The 23,358-nt window shown below is 44.0% G+C and overlaps 1 protein-coding gene across 1 annotated transcript in view; it reads left to right on the top strand.

The window, feature by feature from the left end:
- The window catches only part of LOC137562610 (complement C3-like), a 340,327-nt gene that overhangs the window by 85,255 nt on the left and 231,714 nt on the right, over positions 1-23,358 (top strand). Inside the window, exons 13-15 of the mRNA XM_068274113.1 lie at positions 2,236-2,424; positions 2,527-2,688; positions 11,548-11,677. Coding sequence (XP_068130214.1) covers positions 2,236-2,424; positions 2,527-2,688; positions 11,548-11,677 — 481 coding nt within the window. The remainder of the gene's footprint in view (positions 1-2,235; positions 2,425-2,526; positions 2,689-11,547; positions 11,678-23,358) is intronic.

The following is a 23,358-nucleotide window of genomic DNA, read 5'->3' on the forward strand; positions in this document are numbered from 1 at the left end:
CCAAAGCGCTGTGACCTGCATTATTCAGTCTCAAAGGCTCGGGAAAAGAGGTGAGTTTTTAGCCTTTTTTTAAAGCTGTCCAGAGAAGGAGCCTCTCCTACTGATTGTGGAAGTGAGTTCCAGAGAGTAGGGGCTGCATAAAAAAAGTCCCAAGCACCAAATGTTAGGCGTATCCTGGGAATAACCAGCTTCATCTTGTTGGCAGAGCGGAGGGTGCGTGGAGGGGCATAAAGTTCCAATAGATCCGTTATGTAGTTGGGTCCCATGTGGTGTAGAGCCTTGAATGTCAGAAGGCAGATCTTAAAATTGATTCTCCATTTTGCTAGCAACCAGTGAAGAGTTTGCAGTACTGGGGTGATGTGTGAGCTGCAGGGGGCATTGGCTAGGAGTCTGGATGCAGCATTCTGTACTAGCTGTAAGGGGTGAAGAACCTTATCTGTAGATCCGATGAACAGGGCGTTGCAGTAGTCTAGACGGGAGGGTACAAATGCATGAACCAGGGCAGGTAGGTCTTCAGCTGGGATAAGGTTTTTTCGCTATATTTCTTAGATGGGAGAAGGAAGACTTGACGACAGCTGATACCTGCTGTTTGAGTTTTAGATTTCCATTCAGGATCACCCCAAGGTTTTGCACAGAGTCTTTATACTGTACAGTATCTCCCCCAATTGCTAGTTTGAGGTGATGAGAGTTTTGAACTTTATCCATCATGTGTGTACCACCTACCACCAACACCTCAGTTGCTGCAAAGTGGGGTGTGCGTAATTATTCAGCCCCCTGAGTCAATACTTTGTAGAACCACCTTTTGCTGCAATTACAGCTGCCAGTCTTTTAGGGTATGTCTCTACCAGCTTTGCACATCTAGAGACTGAGATCCTTGCCCATTCTTCTTTGCAAAACAGCTCCAGCTCAGTCAGATTAGATGGACAGCATTTGTGAACAGCAGTTTTCAGATCTTGCCACAGATTCTCGATTGGATTTAGATCTGGACTTTGACTGGGCCATTCTAACACATATATATGTTTTGTTTTAAACCATTCCATTGTTGCCCTGGCTTTACGTTTAGGGTCATTGTCCTGCTGGAAGGTGAACCTCCGCCCCAGTCTCAAGTCTTTTGCAGTCTCCAAGAGGTTTTCTTCCAAGTTTGCCCTGTATTTGGCTCCATCCATCTTCCCATCAACTCTGACCAGCTTCCCTGTCCCTGCTGAAGAGATGCACCCCCCGAGCATGATGCTGCCACCACCATATTTGACAGTGGGGATGGTGTGTTCAGAGTGATGTGCAGTGTTAGTTTTCCGCCACACATAGCGTTTTGCATTTTGGCCAAAAAGTTCCATTTTGGTCTCATCTGACCAGAGCACCTTCTTCCACATGGTTACTGTGTCCCCCACATGGCTTGTGGCAAACTGCAAACGGGACTTCTTATGCTCTTCTGTTAACAATGGCTTTCTTCTTGCCACTCTTCCATAAAGGCCAACTTTGTATAGTGCATGACTAATAGTTGTCCTATGGACAGAGTCTCCCACCTAAGCTGTAGATCTCTGCAGCTCGTCCAGAGTCACCATGGGCCTCTTGACTGCATTTCTGATCAGCGCTCTCCTTGTTCGGCCTGTGAGTTTAAGTGGACGGCCTTGTCTTGGTAGGTTTACAGTTGTGCCATACTCCTTCCATTTCTGAATGATCACTTGAACAGTGCTCCGTGGGATGTTCAAGGCTTTGGAAATCTTTTTGTAGCCTAAGCCTGCTTTAAATTTCTCAATAACTTGATCCCTGACCTGTCTTGTGTGTTCTTTGGACTTCACGGTGTTGTTGCTCCCAATATTCTCTTAGACAACCTCTGAGGCCCTCACAGTGCAGCTGTAATTGTACTGACATTAGATTGCACACAGGTGCACTCTATTTAGTCATTAGCACTCATCAGGCAATGTCTATAGGCAACTGACTGCACTCAGATCAAAGGGGGCCGAATAATTATGCACACCCCACTTTGCAGTTATTTATTTGTAATAAATGTGTGGAATCATGTATGATTGTGGCAGTAACATGACAAAATGTGGAAAACTTCAAGGGGGCCGAATACTTTTGCAACCCACTGTACAGTTGTGTGTCATCTGCATCTGCAATAGGATCCTGGGGCTTCACTCTCTTTAGGTAAGTATCCAATTTTGTACCCGAGCTTTGGCTCAGGTACAGGTTAACTTATACTGTGAAGATTTTCATTTGACATTTTCTTGACAGATCCTGAACACAGGTAGAATAGTCAAAGTTGGAAGACTGGCAAGGCAAGGGCAGCCGGTTATGAAGGAGACGCTAACAATAACAAAGGATCTCCTCCCTTCTTTCCGAATTGTGGCTTATTATGTAGTACAAGACGCTATTGTGGCCGATTCCATCTGGGTTGACGTTGAGGATTCGTGCGCAGGAACGGTAAGATCTGCCACTTTGCTCATACGTGTAACAATAGTAGCACTACCATCCACTAACAACTAATATGCATGATAAATAATTTGTCCTGGATGTGTCACGCAGCTGGAGCTGTCACCATACGGAAAGTCGGACAACCCTGTTCAATACCCTGGATCCCCAATGAAGCTGAGGCTGAAGGCGGATCATGGGGCCCATGTGGGATTGGTGGCTGTAGATAGAGGAGTTTACATCCTGAATAGCAAGTACAAACTCTCCCAAAGCAAGGTATGTAGACCACTGCGGAATAACTATTGATTGATAATGAAATGTGATCTAAATGTTAAAGAGAAACTGTATTGTTAAAATCGCACAAAAGTAAACATAGCAGTGCGTTAGGGGACATCTCCTATTACCCTCTGTCACAATTTCGCCGCTCCTCGCCGCATTAAAAGTGGTTAAAAACAGTTTTAAAAAGTTTGTTTATAAACAAACAAAATGGCCACCAAAACAGGAAGTAGGTTGATGTACAGTATGTCCACACATAGAAAATACATCCATACACAAGCAGGCTGTATACAGCCTTCCTTTTGAATCTCAAGAGATCATTTGTGTGTTTCTTTCCCCCTGCATCTCTCATGCACTGAAGTTTCAGACTGCTCTTTTCTTCCTGCAAACAGCTTTGCCCTTGTCTGAATTTCCTCAGTATGTGAAAGCCCAGCCAGCTCAGAGGACCATTTATCCAGCTTGTAAAAGATAAGAGAGAAGAGAGAAGCTGCCCTAATCTAAATAATACACAGGCAGTGTGCATAGAAGGGCCTGGAAGGGGGAGTTAATAGCAGAACCACAACACTGAAGAACTTGGCAGCCTTCCAGACACAGGCCGACAAGTCTGACAGGGGAAAGATACATTGATTTATTACAGAGACTGTGTGTGAGGAAACGCGGAAAAGCCGCCGCAAGGGCTCAGAGTGAGACTGTGTGTGAGGAAACGCGGAGAAACCGCCGCATGCCGCATGGTCAGAGCGGTGGATTCCGCGTTGGAGGCGGCAGATTGCACGGATGGCAGAGCACCTGACAGTGCAGCCGGACACGGGGAAACCGCCGCTCCCCGTGCTTGAATCAGAGATTACATTGCAAGACATGTCTGGTGTGGCTGGGACTGCTAGTCCACATAGATTCAGAAGGACGCGCGCGCGTGCTGAGTAGGGATGCTCGGAAAATTCCGCGGAATTATGAATTCCGTGATTCCGGCCGGAATTAGTTTAATTCCGATTCCGGTAGTCGAAACGGAATTCCTATACCTTTCAAATGGAATTTCGCGGAAATTTTATAATTCCCACGGAATTTCCCGGAATAGCACAAAAAATCAATCTCTCTCTCCCTCTCTCTCTCTCTCCTTCTCTCTCTCTCCTTCTCTCTCTCTCCCTCTCTCCCTCTCTCTCCCCCTCTCCCCCTCTCTCCCTCTCCCTCTCTCTCCCTCTCTCCCCCTCTCCCTCTCCCCCTCTCCCTCTCCCTCTCTCTCTCTCTCTCTTCCTCCTAGCATGTAGTGTGGGTCATGGTCTAGAGGTTAAGACAGATACCTACTACACACTGAGTCCTGGGTTCAAATCCCAGCTATGGTATATAAGCTGTTTTGAAAATCTGCAATTCCCTACTGCATGATATAAGAGGATGGATGGATGGATGGTAGGAGGAGGAGAGAGAGATTTTAAAATTTTTCTGACGGAATTCCGTATACGTCGGAATTCTGCGGAATAGCCCCGGAATACCGTCGGAATGAAACGGTAACGGAATTTCTGCATGACGGAATGCGGAATTGTCCCGGAAACGGAAATGGGCTCTTCCGACCATGCCTGGTGCTGAGAGGCAGAGCTTATATGACAGCCAGAAAAGGGTCAGCTGACCAGGCTGGTCAGCTGACAATTTCACCACTTGCCATTGGTCCAGCACTTAGGGGAGGCGCCGGAGAGCACCTTAATATATATACTGGGTGCTGGGCATTCTCTGGTTGTCTGCCGTTGCGATCACAACGTGGTAGCACTCAGACCTTGTCTGTATCTGTGTTCTAGCATAGTTTCCAAAGGTGTTGACATCAAGGCGTTCACACCTTAGCATTAGGAACATTGCATTGTATTATTTGTTATGACCTTCCACCTGTCTGACTATCCCTCTGAACTCCGATCTTGTACCTTGCTATTTCTGATATCCTGTTGCCAAACTCTGCCCGTTCCTGGACTCTGTATTTGCATCCTGATTCTGTACTTTGTCTGTGTGTTAACGACCTGGCTAGCCGACCTCGAGAACTGGCCTTACTGTTAGAGGCAGTTCCCAGACCTGTTAGTGACACCCTCCCTCTTGGGTGTCACTCACGCTCTGACCTTCCTACCCTCAGCCTAGCTCCTCCCTCCTGGAGAGTCTAGGCCATAGGAAGGAACATACTTCTGGAGAAGTGCTCAAAGTATACTGTTGCATAAACACTCACTTGTTCTCCCTGGTGTCCAGAGGTTAGTAGATATATCTGATTATCGGTGATACTGCAGATCACCAATAATCGGGTATATTCTGTATTCCTGGTGAGACTGCAGTTCACCGGTAATCAGACCCTCTCTGTGTTACCCCGATCGTTACAGAACGGCAGACCAAAAAATAATAATGGACGCACACACTGACCGTCTGGGCGCACTTGCCACTTCGGTGGACAACATCAATCAAGTGCTGGGTAGTCACAAGACTATGATTGAAGCTTTGTCTGGTTCTTTACAAACCCTCCAGACAGCAGTGGATGAGGTGCGATCCCCTCCTAGCTCTGACATGCGTTTGCCTGTACCTGAGAAATTTTTTGGTCACAGATCAGACTTCCGAAATTTTAGAAGTAGAGTGTTATCTTACTTTGAGTTGAAACCCCGATCTTCAGGAACTGTGGCCCAAAGGGTCACATTTATTAAGACTTTGTTATCAGGCAATTCTCAGACGTGGGCATACAGTTTGCCCACCGGAGATGTAGCCCTCTCTTCTGTGGATGAATTTTTTAAAGCCATGGCAGTAATTTACGACGACCCAGACTTTGCCGCGACCTCTGAGCGGAAGCTCAAGCTCTTGCGTCAAGGCAAGGGTCCGGTCGAAGATTACGCAGCCGAATTTAGGAGGTGGTCAGTTTCAGCCAGGTGGGACACCTATGCCCTATTAGATTGTTTCTTATCAGGGTTGTCAGATGAGGTTTCAGATCTCATGCTAAGTCTGCCTGAACTTAAGACAGTCGATGAGGCCATTTCATCGGCCATTCGAGTCGACCGCAGACTGCGTTATCAGAAACAGACCCGGGGTAGTAGTCATGTAAGAATGGTGTCCTACGCTGCGCCGCCAGGAACTCCACTTCCTCCTGTCAGGGAGGAAATGTCATCAGCATTGCCAGAATTATCTTTATTTACGATATAAAAGTCACTGAAATTAAAACGTGGACAGTACAATGCATCTGTTATATAAGTATAACAAGTAGTTATCTACTTATACAGTGGGATGTGAAAGTTTGGGCAATCATCATGATTTTCCTGTATACATCGTTGGTTGTTACAATAAAAAATGTCAGTTAAATATATTATATAGGAGACTCACACAGTGATATCTGAGAAGTGAAATGAAATTTATTGGATTTACAGAAAGTGTGCAATAATTGTTTAAACAAAATTAGGCAGGTGCATAAATTTGAGCACCACAAAAAAGAAATGAAATCCATATTAAGTAGATCCTCCTTTTGCAGAAATTACAGCCTCTAAAGTCTAAACACTTCCTGTAGGTTCCAATTAGAGTCTGGATTCTAGTTCCTCTTTACAAAACATCTAGTTTATTCAGGTTTGATGACTTCTGAGCATGAACAGCTCTCTTTAACTCACACCACAAATTTTCAATTATATTCAGGTCTGGGGACTGAGATGGCAATTCCAGAACGTTGTACTTGTTCCTCTGCATGAATACCTTAGTGGATTTTGAGCAGTGTTTAGGGTCGTTGTCTTGTTGAAAGATCCAGCCCCGGCGCAGCTTTAGCTTTGTCACTGATTCCTGGACATTGGTCTCCAGAATCTGCTGATACTGAGTGGAATCCATGTGTCCATCAACTTTGACAAGATTCCCAGTCCCTGCACTGGCCACACAGCCCCACAGCATGATGGAACCACCACCATATTTTACTGAAGGTAGCAGGTGTTTTTCTTGAAATGCTGTGTTCTTTTTCCTCCATGCATAATGCCCCTTATTATGCCCAAATAACTCAATTTTTGTTTCATCAGTCCACAGCATCTTATTCTAAAATTAAGCTTCCTTGTCCAAATGTGCTTTAGCATACCTCAAGTGGCTCTGTTTGTCACTCTCGCACACAGCATCTCCTTGTGTAAAGTGCGTCGAATGGTTGAACGATGCACTGTGACTCCATCTGCAGCAAGATGATGTTGTAGGTCCTTGGTGCTGGTCTGTGGGTTGACTCTGACTGTTCTCACCATTCTCGTTTCAATCTATCCGAGATTTTTCTTGGTCTGCTACTTCGAGCCTTAACTTGATCTGAGCCTGTGGTCTTCTATTTCCTCAATATGTTCCTAACTGTGGAAACAGACAGCTGAAATCTCTGAGGCAGCTTTCTATATCCTTCCCCTAAACCATGATGGCGAACAATCTTTGTCTTCAGGTCATTTGAGAGTTGTTTTGAGACCCCCATGTTGCTACTCTTCAGAGAAAATTAAGAGGAGGGAAACTTACAATAGATCACCTTAAATACTCTTTTTCATAATTGGATTCACCTGTGTATGTAGGTCAGGGGTCACTGAGCTTACCAAGCCAATTTGAGTTCCAATAAGTAGTTCAAAAGGTTTTGGAATCAATAAAACAACAACAGTGCCCAAATGTATGCACCTGCCTAATTTTATTTAAACAATTATTGCGCACTTTCTGTAAATCCAATCAACTTCATTTCACTTTTCAAATATCACTGTGTGTGTCTGTGATCTATATATATAATAAAGTAAGTGCCTCAACCTTCACGCAAGAAGAAGAAGTAATGCCCTGCCCCCAGGGCCGCTCCAAGCAAGAAGAAGGGGCTGGTCCAAGCAAGAAGAAGAATTAGTGTCATATCAAACCAAGGGCAAAAAGGGGTAATTAGCATATTCAGTAGCAGTGCATTGTGGGTAACTGAGGCCTGAGGCGCTAAATCCATTACTACAGATTTCCTGTTGTCCCCAACTTTGCCTGATGAAGCGGGCTTGACCTGCGAAACGCGTTGCATTTTTGTTTGGGGTACCGTATAATAAATGTGTTGATTTATATGAAAACAGGATCTCTTGTCTGCTTTTGGGAGGTGAGCCCACCACTCACTCCAAGCAATTTTAAAGGTTTTATGAATTTTTATCCTGCTGGCGCCTCTGTTCCACATTCAAACACAATTTATTTACTTAAGTATTTATATAGCGTCAACATATTATGCAGCGCTGTACAGAGTATTGTATTGCCTTGTCACTATGTGAATAAAATCAATATAAATAAATAATCAATTTAGTACAGGTAGTCCCTGGTTAATGAACGAGATAGGGACTGTAGGTTCGTTCTTCACCTGAATCTGTTTTTAAGTCAGAACACTGTGCTATCTCTGTCCCCTGTACCTCCTTTGTGCCCCCCTGTGCCTCCTGTGCCCCCCTGTGCCTTCTCTGCCCTCTGTGCCTGCTTATACAAGTTTAAAAGCCATTTTCTTCTTTGAATTTTTTTAAAATTGATTTTCTCAAAAACTACCACTACTAAAGTCCATTTTGGAAAAAAAAATGTTTGACTTGTTCCCATGGAAACACAGAATCCGTGCCGTTCATATAGGCGGGTTGTTTGTAACTAAGTCGGGCGTTCGTAACTCGGGGACTACCTGTATAGTCCTAATGGCAGTTACTCAAGACCACTTCTTCTCAGCAGGATATAGGATAGGTCTCTGGGGTCTGAATAGCAGGAAATTGATAATTAGATGAAAAATATGATAAAGTAAGCCTGTAAAGGAAAAAAAAAGAGCCCCCTGGGGGTTTCGTACCTTGGGAGTGGGAAGCCTCTGGATACTAAAGTGGCTTCCTTCCTCCCCTGCAGCAGAGGGGATCCAGTGCAGGGACTCCCCGAAGATCTCGTCAGCGCTTGTTGACCTGCCTGCATGCGCAGTAGCGCCTCTCCACTCGGGCTCTGGCGGAAATAGCCAAGTCAGATTGGATCCTTTCTACTGGGCAGGCCTGAGCCGTCTGCACCTGCACAGTAGAGCGGACCTGAACAGCCTTGGCTATTACCACTGGAGTCCGAGAAGGAGCGCAGATGTAAATATGGTTGCTTGCATCTGCTCCAGGCTGCCAGTGCTGGATTGGGCTGTGGATGGAAACGGATAAGCCAAATTAAGATCCAGAGGTTTCCTCCTCCAAGGTAAGTACCCCCCAGGGACTCTTTTTTTCTGTTACAGGTTTACTTTAAATAATAAACTACAGTATCATTTAAAGGGAATCTGAAGTGAAAATAAACTTATGATATAATGATTTGTATGTGTAGTACTGCTAAGAAATAAAACATTAGTAGCACAGATGTGAGTCTGATATTGTTTCCAGTACAGGAAGAGGTAAGAAACTTCACTTGTTATCTATGCAAAAGAGCTTCTGTGAGCTCTGCGACTTTATAAAGTCATGGGCAGCACTGTCTTTTGAAGCTCGTATCTCAACTATCTCTCATAGGTTCTTCTTTGTTTATGTTATTTCTGCAAAGAAAAGTTCAAAGGGTCAGTAGCCTGCTTGTGAAATCATTTAATGCTGAGTGTATTGTGGAAACTGCAATTATTAAGGCCCATACACACGTCGGATTTTTGCGAACGACCCGTCGTTCTGGTTAGTCTTATCACCCGAACGATAGTCTGTACACACGCCGGATTTGACGTGCGAACAACGGAACGACGGAACGTTCAAACGACGGGTCGTTCGCAAAATTCCGACGTGTGTATGGGCCTTTAGAGAATGATGCAAAAAAGATCATGAGTTTTTTAGTTTGTTTTTGTTTTGTTTTGTTTTTTTTTGTTTCAGTGTCACTTTAAAGTGACATTGTACTCAAAATTAATTTTTAACCAAAATGCATTAAATACAGTAAAAATGAATATAAAAAAAGGCTCTGATAAAATGCTATAGAAATGCTCTGGTGATGTTATTTCAATGCATATTTACACCAGGGATGCTCAAATCCGATCCGGATGCAATCCGGATTGTTGTGATCCTGATTTCATCCTTTTAAATTCAAGTCACATATGCGGGCTGGGCGGAAGGATGGGGGGGGGGGGCGGGGGATTTAATCTTACCTATCATGAGGTCTTCTTCGTCCGTCCTTCGGCGCCACCCACGATGCGGTCCAATCCGGCGTCACATGACTAAAAACACTTTCTCCCTCCGGGATGAAGGAGGAAGTGTATAGTCACGTGATGCCGGATTGGACCACATCGTGGGAGGCGCCGAGGGACGGACGAAGAAGACGTCATTATAGGTAAGATTAAACCCCACGTCCAGCCCACACAGGTGATTTGAATTTAAAAGGATGAAATCCGGATCACAACTATCCAGATTGCATCTGATCGGATTTGAACATCCCTGATTTACACCTCACTGAAGCTATCTAATATCATTGCCGGCTTCAGGACAAATTATTATCAGATTGGCTCCTAATGAAGTAATTAGTGAGCAAACAAAGGAGAGAAAGTTTCTACTTTCTCCCTCCTTACAGCAGGAACATTTCTACCTTGTTTACACAGTTTAATACACTTCCAAAAGAATCTAATAATGCTAGTTGGCAAAAGGCAAAATGAGTTTTAACCCTCCCACTACCTTGAAAAACAATCAGATTGATTTAGCTGTAAATTTTTTCTGTTGCGTTTAATGCTTTAGATGATAGACAAAATTTGAATGTAATCTCACTGTAACTGCTTATTGTTTCAGGACATACGTTCTAGCAACGATCATTCATTAAAGTTAGGGGGAAAATAGTTGTAAAAGTTAAAAAAAAAATTAAAGTGACATGGTCCCAATAATATAAAAAGTGTTTTTTTTGGTTTTTTTTTTAAATCCCCATAATATTTAATCCCAGCCTAGCCTATTAACCCATTATTAACCCATGCTATGCCTGTTTATAAACGTTAATGACTGCCGCCTGTAGCGATCGAATGCGAATGATTGGGCCCCAATGCTCTACAGATGTAACACTCTGCCATTGCCTAGCGGTGCATCTGTACAGCTCTATGCCCCCTGAACTGTCACCCTAGCAAAAGCGTTCGATCGCCACAGACGCACAGAATGGGGATAACGGTCCACCACATGCTCAGCTAGTAATAAAATATGGCATATGGGATATTGTTTTCATTGTGAAGGACAAAAAAAAATGTTTTTATGTGTTTTATAACTGTGGGGCGTCATGTGAAGATTAGGGATAGTGAAAAAAGGAAAAAAGGGGCATTTTCTGCATTTAGACGTAAATTTTCCCCATAAAATGAATATAAAATAAAATAGATTTGGGAGAAAAAATATTACCTAAAGAAAGCCTAGATTCTACTGAAAAAAACAAAATATATATCACTAAGATGGCATGAGTAAATAAAAAGTTACAGCTATACAAAAATTACACAGCTATAGTGTCAACAATGTCAGGATTCAGGAACCTTAAAGGAAACCAGAGCTGTGAATATAGTAAGAATCGATATTTACCCTCGCCATCCCTCACCTTCGAGCCCCCGGAGACATACGGAGAGAGCGCTCTTCTCTTGCACAGACTACCCGCGACTGACCTACAGTAAGTTACGGGATCTGGTACCGGCGATACAGAAGACTGAGGACGGCGGCATAGGAGCGATCCGTGCGCATAGGACTAGAGTCGAGTCCCAGGTAAGTATAAAACTTTTATTTTATATCGTCTCTGGTACACTTTAAGAGGTAAAAACAGTGAAACGCGACCGAGTTAACTGACTAAAAGGCTAAATGGGGCATCCAATCAATCTATGGATTTCTAATATTTTGTTCTTTAGATGGGCTTTAGGATTGATAGCATGTTTGCTGCACTGAGGGCAGTATTTATTTATTTATAAGTATTTATAAGTCAGTTTCCTTTTCTTTCTATAAGGTTTGGGACACAGTAGAGAAATATGACACCGGCTGCACCCCAGGAAGTGGAGCTAATACTGCTGGAGTGTTTTATGATGCTGGGCTTGCTCTGCACTCAGATTTCAAAGTGACAACAGATCAAAGAATAGGTGAGTATAACCCAAAGGCCGGTATTTTTTATGTGGATTATTTTTTAAACAAATAAATACGAACAAAATAAGGCTGTAAATATTTCACATTCAACGCTTGAAGCCAGCAGGTGGCATGTTACCAGAAAGCGCCAGATGATTCTCAAACTCAGCAGTCTTAGGTTTCAGATTAGATGACTTCACATTGGCCCACATTCTTTACTTGATGGCAAAATTGCAGTGTGCAGGTAGCTCACATCAGTTTTACTGGAACTTAACATGCCTTGTGCACATAGCGCAGCTCATGTTATGTACACAACGTCTAGCGCACTTCAGTTATACTGGACCGTGGCGTTCCTTGTGCATATAGCGCAGCTCATGTTATGTACACAATGTTTAGCACACATCAGTTATACTGGAATGTAGCGGGCCTTGTGCACATAGCGCAGCTCATGTTATGTACACAACGTCTAGTGCACATCAGTTATACTGGAACGTGGCATGCCTTGCACACATAGCATAGCTTATGTTATGTACACAACGTCTACCACACATCAGCGTCTAGTGCTCATCAGTACTGGAATATGGCATACCTTGCACTCATAGCGCAGCTCATGTTATGTACACTGCGTCTAGCGCACATCAGTTATACTGGAATGTAACATGCCTTGTGCACATAGCGCAGCTCATGTTATGTACACAACGTCTAGCGCACATCAGTTTTCCTGGAATGTGGCATGCCTTGCGCACATAGCGCAGCTCATGTTATGTACACAACGTCTAGCGCACATCAGTTATACTGGTGTGTAACATGCCTTGTGCACATAGCGCAGCTCATGTTATGTACACAACGTCTAGCGCACATCAGTTTTCCTGGAACGTGGCATGCCTTGCGCACATAGCGCAGCTCATGTTATGTACACAACGTCTAGCGCACATCAGTTATACTGGAACGTGGCATGCCTTGCGCACATATTTCAGCTCATGTTATGTACAAAACGTCTAGCACACATCAGTTATACTGGAACGGGGCATGTTCTGCACACATAGCACAGCTCATGTTATGTACACAACGTCTCAAAACAAATTGAGCACAATGATAATATAGAACCAATACATGTTCATGGACCAAACAAACACTAAAGTACTACACAGAAGTCCATACTGAACCCAATAATAATAAAGAAAAATCCGTTCTGCTCCATATAGAATTAATAATAAATTTTATTGTAGGAATGCACATAAAAACAATTAAAAACAGGGCAGAGCCCACCACTGTGCTTTAAGCAGACAAAAATGACTAATATTATTGAATCAATACAAATAGAGCCACATAGATCAAGGGTGAGAGGGACATCAAATACATGCAAGTCCGGATAAACTAGTATGAAATATATATGCACATATAGATAGGTTTAAATGATAGTAAGATGTAAATTGTGCAGCACCTGGCTGCCGTAAGTCCGCTTACCCTAGAAGTACTGGTGTCCGCTAAGCAAGGCTGGGCTCAGAAACTGTCTAACGCGTATCGGACTTCCGTCCTTCGTCGGAGACAGTAAAAATCACGCACGCCGTTCCTTAAGTACCCTTCCAAGATGCCGCCGCGATCGGGAGGCGTGGCCACGCCCTCCCCGCCGGACTGGGAAGCGCGTCATAGACGCACATCCCCCTTCCGGCGCACCGCCGAGTCCAAGCCTCGCTTACAGTACATGCCAGCATAAGGAAGGAACTGGAGCGCAGACTAGCAATCAATAATAGAAGTAGAAAAATATATATATAATAATGTGCATGGATAGATACATACGCTAGAAATATACACACAGGAATTGTATCAAAATATAGCAATATACAAGCAAACTCGTAAAAAATGCATAACAAGGAAAATATGTGTTACCACACTGCCATCTACTGGCGAACAACATATGTTACATGTCCAGATTACATGAGTCGATACTTGAAGAGCTGTGCATACCATATAAAAGATAAATAAGTAAGCACAATTACATAGACATAGAAATTTTAAATACAAATGCTCAAAGCAATCATATATACAAAAAATATATAAGAAAAATTAAAAATATAATACATATCAGAACAGACCCGTGTTAAAACATATGGGGCTCGATTCACAAAGCGGTGATAACCCAGTTAAAGACTTTAGGCGTGATAACCATTTTTATCATGCCTAAACTCAGTTTAGGCATGATAAGTTTAGGCATGATAAGTTTAGGCATGATAAGTTTAGGTGTGATAAGTTTAGGCATGCTAAGTTTAGATAAGTTTATTATGCGCGCAAAGTCCCGCACGCAAAGCAGCGCCATTCAACTCTATGCAAAGTGCACCAGACTTTGCTAGCGCAAAACTTTTGATCAGCTGTGCACTGCGGTGCTAACCCAGTTGGTGCTTAAACTTATCACGCCAAAAAACTTATCACACCTAAACTTATCATGCCTAAACTTATCACACCTAAACTTATCACACCTAAACTTATCATGCCTAAACAGAGTTTAGGCATGATAAAGGGCTTTTCACCAGCGTGCTAACTGTTAGCACCGCTTTGTGAATCAGGCCCATAAAGTGCTTATGTGCCAAGAACAAGTAAGAGGAATGAGGACAAATTGTCCCCATCCATCATGTGCTAGTGCAAAATATTAATATAAGAGAATAGGGTGAACACAATCTTCATCCATAAGTAATCAAGTGCAAAGATGCAAGAATCATAAACTGTGTATAGGGGGTCAATTCACTGATCATGTATAGGTGCTGGAATCCACTGCATCTTGTCATATGAATAGATAAATGTAGAATCCATATCCTAATCATCAAATATACGAGAACACACCACATCAGGACAAATGTGCCATGGAACCTACTATCTGGAAAACAAAAGGTAATATATTACACGTCTGTCAATACCATTATGAAGGACCACAAATTCAGATCATCAAGGTAAAACAGAGAAAAAGGAAGAAGGAACAAATATATAATACAACTATATAATACAACTATACATTAGGAGCATACAAAGATCACTGAGGGAGAAAACAGCCAAAGCCAAACTCCTCATTAAGTCCCTTAGGGGTCCTGGTTTGTAATTTGAAAATCCACTGTAATTCGGCTCTGAGGAGCCTGTTGACAATGTCACCACCCCTAATATCCATTTTAATAGCCTCGAGGCCACAAAAAAGCCATCCCTCCAGCGACCCATTATGACAGTAGAGAGCATGCGCAGCTAGTATCGTGAGAGTCTTGCCCTCCATCCGATCCCGGTTGGCAAGTCTAGCCACCGAGCAATGTTTTTGCAATCGTAGCTTGAGGGCATTTTTAGTCTGTCCCACGTATTGCCACCCACATGGACATTGGATCAAATATATCACGGCTGTTGTTTTACAATTAATAAAATGCCGTATAGGGAACTTCCTTCCACTGTGTTTACTAGTGACATACACTGTCCTGTGCATATGGGGGCACATGTTGCAATTACCGCATGGGAAACTGCCCTTAATTGATCTGTCCACACGGGGTTGTTCCAGATGGCTCTTACATAGAATGTTTCTTAATGTTGGCGCACGTTTGGCCGTAAGACTGGGCTGCTCAGTTAAGAAAGGTCTCAAATCACTGTCATTTCTTAACCACCCTGGCGTTCTGATAAGATCGCCAGGGAGGCTGCGGGAGGGTTTTTTTTAAATTAAAAAAAAACTATTTCATGCAGCCAACTGAAAGTTGGCTGCATGAAAGCCCACTAGAGGGCGCTCCGGAGGCGTTCTTCCGATCGCCTCCGGCGCCCAGAATAAACAAGGAAGGCCGCAATGAGCGGCCTTCCTTGTTTTGCTTACACCGTCGCCATAGCGACGAGCGGAGTGACGTCATGGACGTCAGCCGACGTCCTGACGTCAGACGCCTCCGATCCAGCCCTTAGCGCTGGCCGGAACTTTTTGTTCCGGCTGCGCAGGGCTCAGGCGGCTGGGGGGACCCTCTTTCGCCGCTGCTCGCGGCGAATCGCCGCAGAGCGGCGGCGATCGGGCAGCACACGCGGCTGGCAAAGTGCCGGCTGCGTGTGCTGCACTTTATTTGGCGCAAATCGGCCCAGCAGGGCCTGAGCGGCAGCCTCCGGCGGTGATGGACGAGCTGAGCTCGTCCATACCGCCCAGCTGGTTAATATATCCCAGTGTTTTTTCAGAAGTTGGTATAACTGGTTCCAGTGTGTGTTATAAGGAGTGGTTATTCTGACTTTATTATCCCTGGGCCTATATTTAGGTCTTAATAGTTCAGTCCTGGGGGTGGCTCTAGCCCTCCTGAGGGCCTGTTCAATACACTTACGTGGGTATCCTCTGCTCTGGAATTTCTGTTTCAGTATGTTGGCCTCTCTCTCGAAATCCTCAACCTCTGTGCAATTTCTGCGAAGTCTAATAAATTGCCCCGTCGGAATGTTGCGTTTCAAATGTGTAGTGTGATGTGACTTAAATTGGAGTAGACTGTTCACCGCAGTCGGTTTTCGAAATATGGAAGTGGACAGTTCACCCCTCGAGTTTTTCCTAATAATCACATCTAAAAATTCAATTTCCAAGTCCGAGATGCGGTAGGTCAAAAACAAATTGAGTCTGTTCACATTAAGAATCTCAAAAAACTCAACGCAAAGTTCACGTGGCCCTTGCCACAAAATGAACAAATCATCTATGAACCGGTACCACCCCAAAATAAAGGGGTGGAACCGGCCCATAGCTTCCGACCAGACAACCTCGCGCTCCCACCACCCCAGGAACAGGTTGGCGACGGACGGGGCACACTTGGCCCCCATCGCCACCCCCCTGACCTGTAGGTAGAAGCGCGAGTCAAATGTAAACAAATCACACTAATGTCACATCACTCTACACATTTGAAACGCAACATTCCGACGGGGCAATTTATTAGACTTCGCAGAAATTGCACAGAGGTTGAGGATTTCGAGAGAGAGGCCAACACACTGAAACAGAAATTCCAGAGCAGAGGATACCCACGTAAGTGTATTGAACAGGCCCTCAGGAGGGCTAGAGCCACCCCCAGGACTGAACTATTAAGACCTAAATATAGGCCCAGGGATAATAAAGTCAGAATAACCACTCCTTATAACACACACTGGAACCAGTTATACCAACTTCTGAAAAAACACTGGGATATATTAAGAAATGACAGTGATTTGAGACCTTTCTTAACTGAGCGGCCCAGTCTTACGGCCAAACGTGCGCCAACATTAAGAAACATTCTATGTAAGAGCCATCTGGATCAACCCCGTGTGGACAGATCAATTAAGGGTAGTTTCCCATGCGGTAATTGCAACATGTGCCCCCATATGCACAGGACAGTGTATGTCACTAGTAAACACAGTGGAAGGAAGTTCCCTATACAGCATTTTATTAATTGTAAAACAACAGCCGTGATATATTTGATCCAATGTCCATGTGGGTGGCAATACGTGGGACAGACTAAAAATGCCCTCAAGCTACGATTGCAAAAACATTGCTCGGTGGCTAGACTTGCCAACCGGGATCGGATGGAGGGCAAGACTCTCACGATACTAGCTGCGCATGCTCTCTACTGTCATAATGGGTCGCTGGAGGGATGGCTTTTTTGTGGCCTCGAGGCTATTAAAATGGATATTAGGGGTGGTGACATTGTCAACAGGCTCCTCAGAGCCAAATTACAGTGGATTTTCAAATTACAAACCAGGACCCCTAAGGGACTTAATGAGGAGTTTGGCTTTGGCTGTTTTCTCCCTCAGTGATCTTTGTATGCTCCTAATGTATAGTTGTATTATATAGTTGTATTATATATTTGTTCCTTCTTCCTTTTTCTCTGTTTTACCTTGATGATCTGAATTTGTGGTCCTTCATAATGGTATTGACAGACGTGTAATATATTACCTTTTGTTTTCCAGATAGTAGGTTCCATGGCACATTTGTCCTGATGTGGTGTGTTCTCGTATATTTGATGATTAGGATATGGATTCTACATTTATCTATTCATATGACAAGATGCAGTGGATTCCAGCACCTATACATGATCAGTGAATTGACCCCCTATACACAGTTTATGATTCTTGCATCTTTGCACTTGATTACTTATGGATGAAGATTGTGTTCACCCTATTCTCTTATATTAATATTTTGCACTAGCACATGATGGATGGGGACAATTTGTCCTCATTCCTCTTACTTGTTCTTGGCACATAAGCACTTTATATGTTTTAACACGGGTCAGTTCTGATATGTATTATATTTTTAATTTTTCTTATATATTTTTTGTATATATGATTGCTTTGAGCATTTGTATTTAAAATGTCTATGTGTATATAATTGTGCTTACTTATTTATCTTTTATATGGTATGCACAGCGTATGCTGTGCATTCCTCTTCAAGTATCGACTCATGTAATCTGGACATGTAACATATGTTGTTCGCCAGTAGATGGCAGTGTGGTAACACATATTTTCCTTGTTATGCATTTTTTACGAGTTTGCTTGTATATTGCTATATTTTCGATACAATTCCTGTGTGTATATTTCTAGCGTATGTATCTATCCATGCACATTATTATATATATATTTTTCTACTTCTATTATTGATTGCTAGTCTGCGCTCCAGTTCCTTTCTTATGCTGGCATGTACTGTAAGCGAGGTTTGGACTCGGCGGTGCGCCGGAAGGGGGATGTGCGTCTATGACGCGCTTCCCAGTCCGGCGGGGAGGGCGTGGCCACGCCTCCCGATCGCGGCAGCATCTTGGAAGGGTACTTAAGGAACGGCGTGCGTGATTTTTACTGTCTCCGACGAAGGACGGAAGTCCGATACGCGTTAGACAGTTTCTGAGCCCAGCCTTGCTTAGCGGACACCAGTACTTCTAGGGTAAGCGGACTTACGGCAGCCAGGTGCTGCACAATTTACATCTTACTATCATTTAAACCTATCTATATGTGCATGTATATTTCATACTAGTTTATCCGGACTTGCATGTATTTGATGTCCCTCTCACCCTTGATCTATGTGGCTCTATTTGTATTGATTCAATAATATTAGTAATTTTTGTCTGCTTAAAGCACAGTGGTGGGCTCTGCCCTGTTTTTAATTGTTTTTATGTGCATTCCTACAATAAAATTTATTATTAATTCTATATGGAGCAGAACGGATGTACAAAACGTCTAGCGAACATCAGTTATACTGGAATGTGGCATGCCTTGCACACATAGCGCAGCTCATGTTATGTACACAACGTCTAGCGCACATCAGTTATACTGGAACATAGCATGCCTTGCGCACATAGCGCAGCTTATTTTATGTACACAACGTCTAGCGCACATCAGTTATAGTGGTACGGGGCATGCCTTGCGCACATAGCACAGCTCATGTTATGTACACAACGTCTAGCACACATCTGTTATACTGGAATGTAAAATGCCTTGTGCACATAGCGCAGCTGATGTTATGTACACAGCATCTAGCGCACATCAGTTATACTGGAACGGGGCATGCCTTGCGCACATAGCGCAGCTCATGTTATGTATACAATGTCTAGCGCACATCAGTTATACTGGAATGTAACATGCCTCGCGCACATAACGGAGCTCATGTTATGTACACAACATCTAGCGCACATCAGTTATACTGGAATGTAACATGCCTTGCGCACATAGCGCAGCTCATGTTATGTACACTGGGTCTAGCACACATCAGTTATACTGGAACGTGGCATGCTTTGTGCACATTAACGCAGCTCGTGTTATATACACAGCGTCTAGCGCACATCAGTTATACTGGAACGTGGCATGCTTTGTGCACATTACGCAGCTCGTGTTATATACACAACGTGAAGCGCACATCAGTTTTACTGGAATGTGGCATGCCTTGTGCACATAGCGCAGCTCGTGTTATATACACAACGTCTAGAGCACATCAGTTTTACTGGAACGTGGCATGCCTTGCGCACATATTGCAGCTCATGTTATGTACAAAACGTTTAGCACACATCAGTTATACTGGAACGGGGCATGTCTTGAACACATAGCACAGCTCATGTTATGTACACAACGTCTAGCACACATCAGTTATACTGGAACGTGGCATGCCTTGCGCACATATTGCAGCTCATGTTATGTACAAAACGTCTAGCGCACATCAGTTATACTGGAACATAGCATGCCTTGCGCACATAGCGCAGCTAATTTTATGTACACGACGTCTAGCACACATCAGTTATAGTGGTACGGGGCATGCCTTGCGCACATAGCACAGCTCATGTTATGTACACAACGTCTAGCACTCATCTGTTATACTGGAATGTAAAATGCCTTGCGCACATAACGCAGCTCATGTTATGTACACAGCATCTAGCGCACATCAGTTATTCTGGAACGGGGCATGCCTTGCGCACATAGCGCAGCTCATGTTATGTACACAATGTCTAGCGCACATCAGTTATACTGGAATGTAACATGCCTTGCGCACATATTGCAGCTCATGTTATGTACACAACGTCTAGCGCACATCAGTTATACTGGAACATGGCATGCCTTGCGCACATAGCGCAGCTCATGTTATGTACACAACGTCTAGCGCACATCAGTTATATTGGAACGTGGCATGCCTTGCGCACATAACGCAGCTCATGTTATGTACACAGCGTCTAGCGCACATCAGTTATATTGGAACGTGGCATGCCTTGCGCACATAACGCAGCTCATGTTATGTACACAGCGTCTAGTGCACATCAGTTATACTGGAACGTGGCATGCTTTGTGCACATTACGCAGCTCATGTTATCTATACAACGTCTAGCGTACATCAGTTATACTGTAATGTAATGTGCCTTGCGCACATTATGCAGCTCATGTTATGTACACAACGTCTAGCGCACATCAGTTATACTGGAATGTAACATGCCTTGCGCACATAGCGCAGGTCATGTTATGTATACAACGTCTAGCGCACATCAGTTATACTGGAATGTAACATGCCTTGCGCACATAGCGCAGCTCATATTATGTACACAACGTCTAGCGCACATGTTATACTGGAATGTAACATGCCTTGTGCACATAGCACAGCTCATGTTATGTACACAACGTCTAGCGCACATCAGTTATACTGGAACGTGGCATGCCTAGCGCACATAGCGCAGCTCATGTTATGTACACAACGTCTAGCGCACATCAGTTATATTAAATCGTGGCATGCCTTGCGCACATAACGCAGCTCATGTTATGTACACTGGGTCTAGCGCACATCAGTTATACTGGAACGTGGCATGCTTTGTGCACATTACGCAGCTCGTGTTATATACACAACGTGAAGCGCACATCAGTTTTACTGGAATGTGGCATGCCTTGTGCACATAGCGCAGCTCGTGTTATATACACGTCTAGAGCACATCAGTTTTACTGGAACGTGGCATGCCTTGCGCACATATTACAGCTCATGTTATGTACAAAACGTCTAGCACACATCAGTTATACTGGAACGGGGCATGTCTTGCACACATAGCACAGCTCATGTTATGTACATAACGTCTAGCACACATCAGTTATACTGGAACGTGGCATGCCTTGCGCACATATTGCAGCTCATGTTATGTACAAAACATCTAGCGCACATCAGTTATACTGGAACATAGCATGCCTTGCGCACATAGCGCAGCTAATTTTATGTACACAACGTCTAGCACACATCAGTTATAGTGGTACGGGGCATGCCTTGCGCACATAGCACAGCTCATGTTATGTACACAACGTCTAGCACTCATCTGTTATACTGGAATGTAAAATGCCTTGCGCACATAACGCAGCTCATGTTATGTACACAGCATCTAGCGCACATCAGTTATTCTGGAACGGGGCATGCCTTGCGCACATAGCGCAGCTCATGTTATGTACACAATGTCTAGCGCACATCAGTTATACTGGAATGTAACATGCCTTGCGCACATAACGGAGCTCATGTTATGTACACAACGTCTAGCGCACATCAGTTATACTGGAACATGGCATGCCTTGCGCACATAGCGCAGCTCATGTTATGTACACAACGTCTAGCGCACATCAGTTATATTGGAACGTGGCATGTCTTGCGCACATAACGCAGCTCATGTTATGTACACAGCGTCTAGCGCACATCAGTTATACTGGAACGTGGCATGCTTTGTGCACATTACGCAGCTCATGTTATCTATACAACGTCTAGCGCACATCAGTTATACTGTAATGTAACGTGCCTTGCGCACATTATGCAGCTCATGTTATGTACACAACGTCTAGCGCACATCAGTTATACTGGAATGTAACATGCCTTGTGCACATAGCGCAGGTCATGTTATGTATACAACGTCTAGCGTACATCAGTTATACTGGAATGTAACATGCCTTGCGCACATAGCGCAGCTCATATTATGTACACAACGTCTAGCGCACATGTTATACTGGAATGTAACATGCCTTGTGCACATAGCACAGCTCATGTTATGTACACAACGTCTAGCGCACATCAGTTATACTGGAACGTGGCATGCCTAGCGCACATAGCGCAGCTCATGTTATGTACACAACGTCTAGCGCACATCAGTTATATTGAAACGTGGCATGCCTTGCGCACATAACGCAGCTCATGTTATGTACACTGGGTCTAGCGCACATCAGTTATATTGGAACGTGGCATGCTTTGTGCACATTACACAGCTCGTGTTATATACACAACGTGAAGCGCACATCAGTTTTACTGGAATGTGGCATGCCTTGTGCACATAGCGCAGCTCGTGTTATATACACGTCTAGAGCACATCAGTTTTACTGGAACGTGGCATGCCTTGCGCACATATTACAGCTCATGTTATGTACAAAACGTCTAGCACACATCAGTTATACTGGAACGGGGCATGTCTTGCACACATAGCACAGCTCATGTTATGTACATAACGTCTAGCACACATCAGTTATACTGGAACGTGGCATGCCTTGCGCACATATTGCAGCTCATGTTATGTACAAAACGTCTAGCGCACATCAGTTATACTGGAACATAGCATGCCTTGCGCACATAGCGCAGCTAATTTTATGTACACAACGTCTAGCACACATCAGTTATAGTGGTACGGGGCATGCCTTGCGCACATAGCACAGCTCATGTTATGTACACAACGTCTAGCACTCATCTGTTATACTGGAATGTAAAATGCCTTGCGCACATAACGCAGCTCATGTTATGTACACAGCATCTAGCGCACATCAGTTATTCTGGAACGGGGCATGCCTTGCGCACATAGCGCAGCTCATGTTATGTACACAATGTCTAGTGCACATCAGTTATACTGGAATGTAACATGCCTTGCGCACATAACGGAGCTCATGTTATGTACACAACGTCTAGCGCACATCAGTTATACTGGAACATGGCATGCCTTGCGCACATAGCGCAGCTCATGTTATGTACACAACGTCTAGCGCACATCAGTTATATTGGAACGTGGCATGCCTTGCGCACATAACGCAGCTCATGTTATGTACACAGCGTCTAGCGCACATCAGTTATACTGGAACGTGGCATGCTTTGTGCACATTACGCAGCTCATGTTATCTATACAACGTCTAGCGCACATCAGTTATACTGTAATGTAACGTGCCTTGCGCACATTACGCAGCTCATGTTATGTACACAACGTCTAGCGCACATCAGTTATACTGGAAT

The sequence above is a fragment of the Hyperolius riggenbachi genome, chromosome 3 (genome assembly GCF_040937935.1).
Source record: "Hyperolius riggenbachi isolate aHypRig1 chromosome 3, aHypRig1.pri, whole genome shotgun sequence".
NCBI lineage: Eukaryota > Metazoa > Chordata > Amphibia > Anura > Hyperoliidae > Hyperolius > Hyperolius riggenbachi.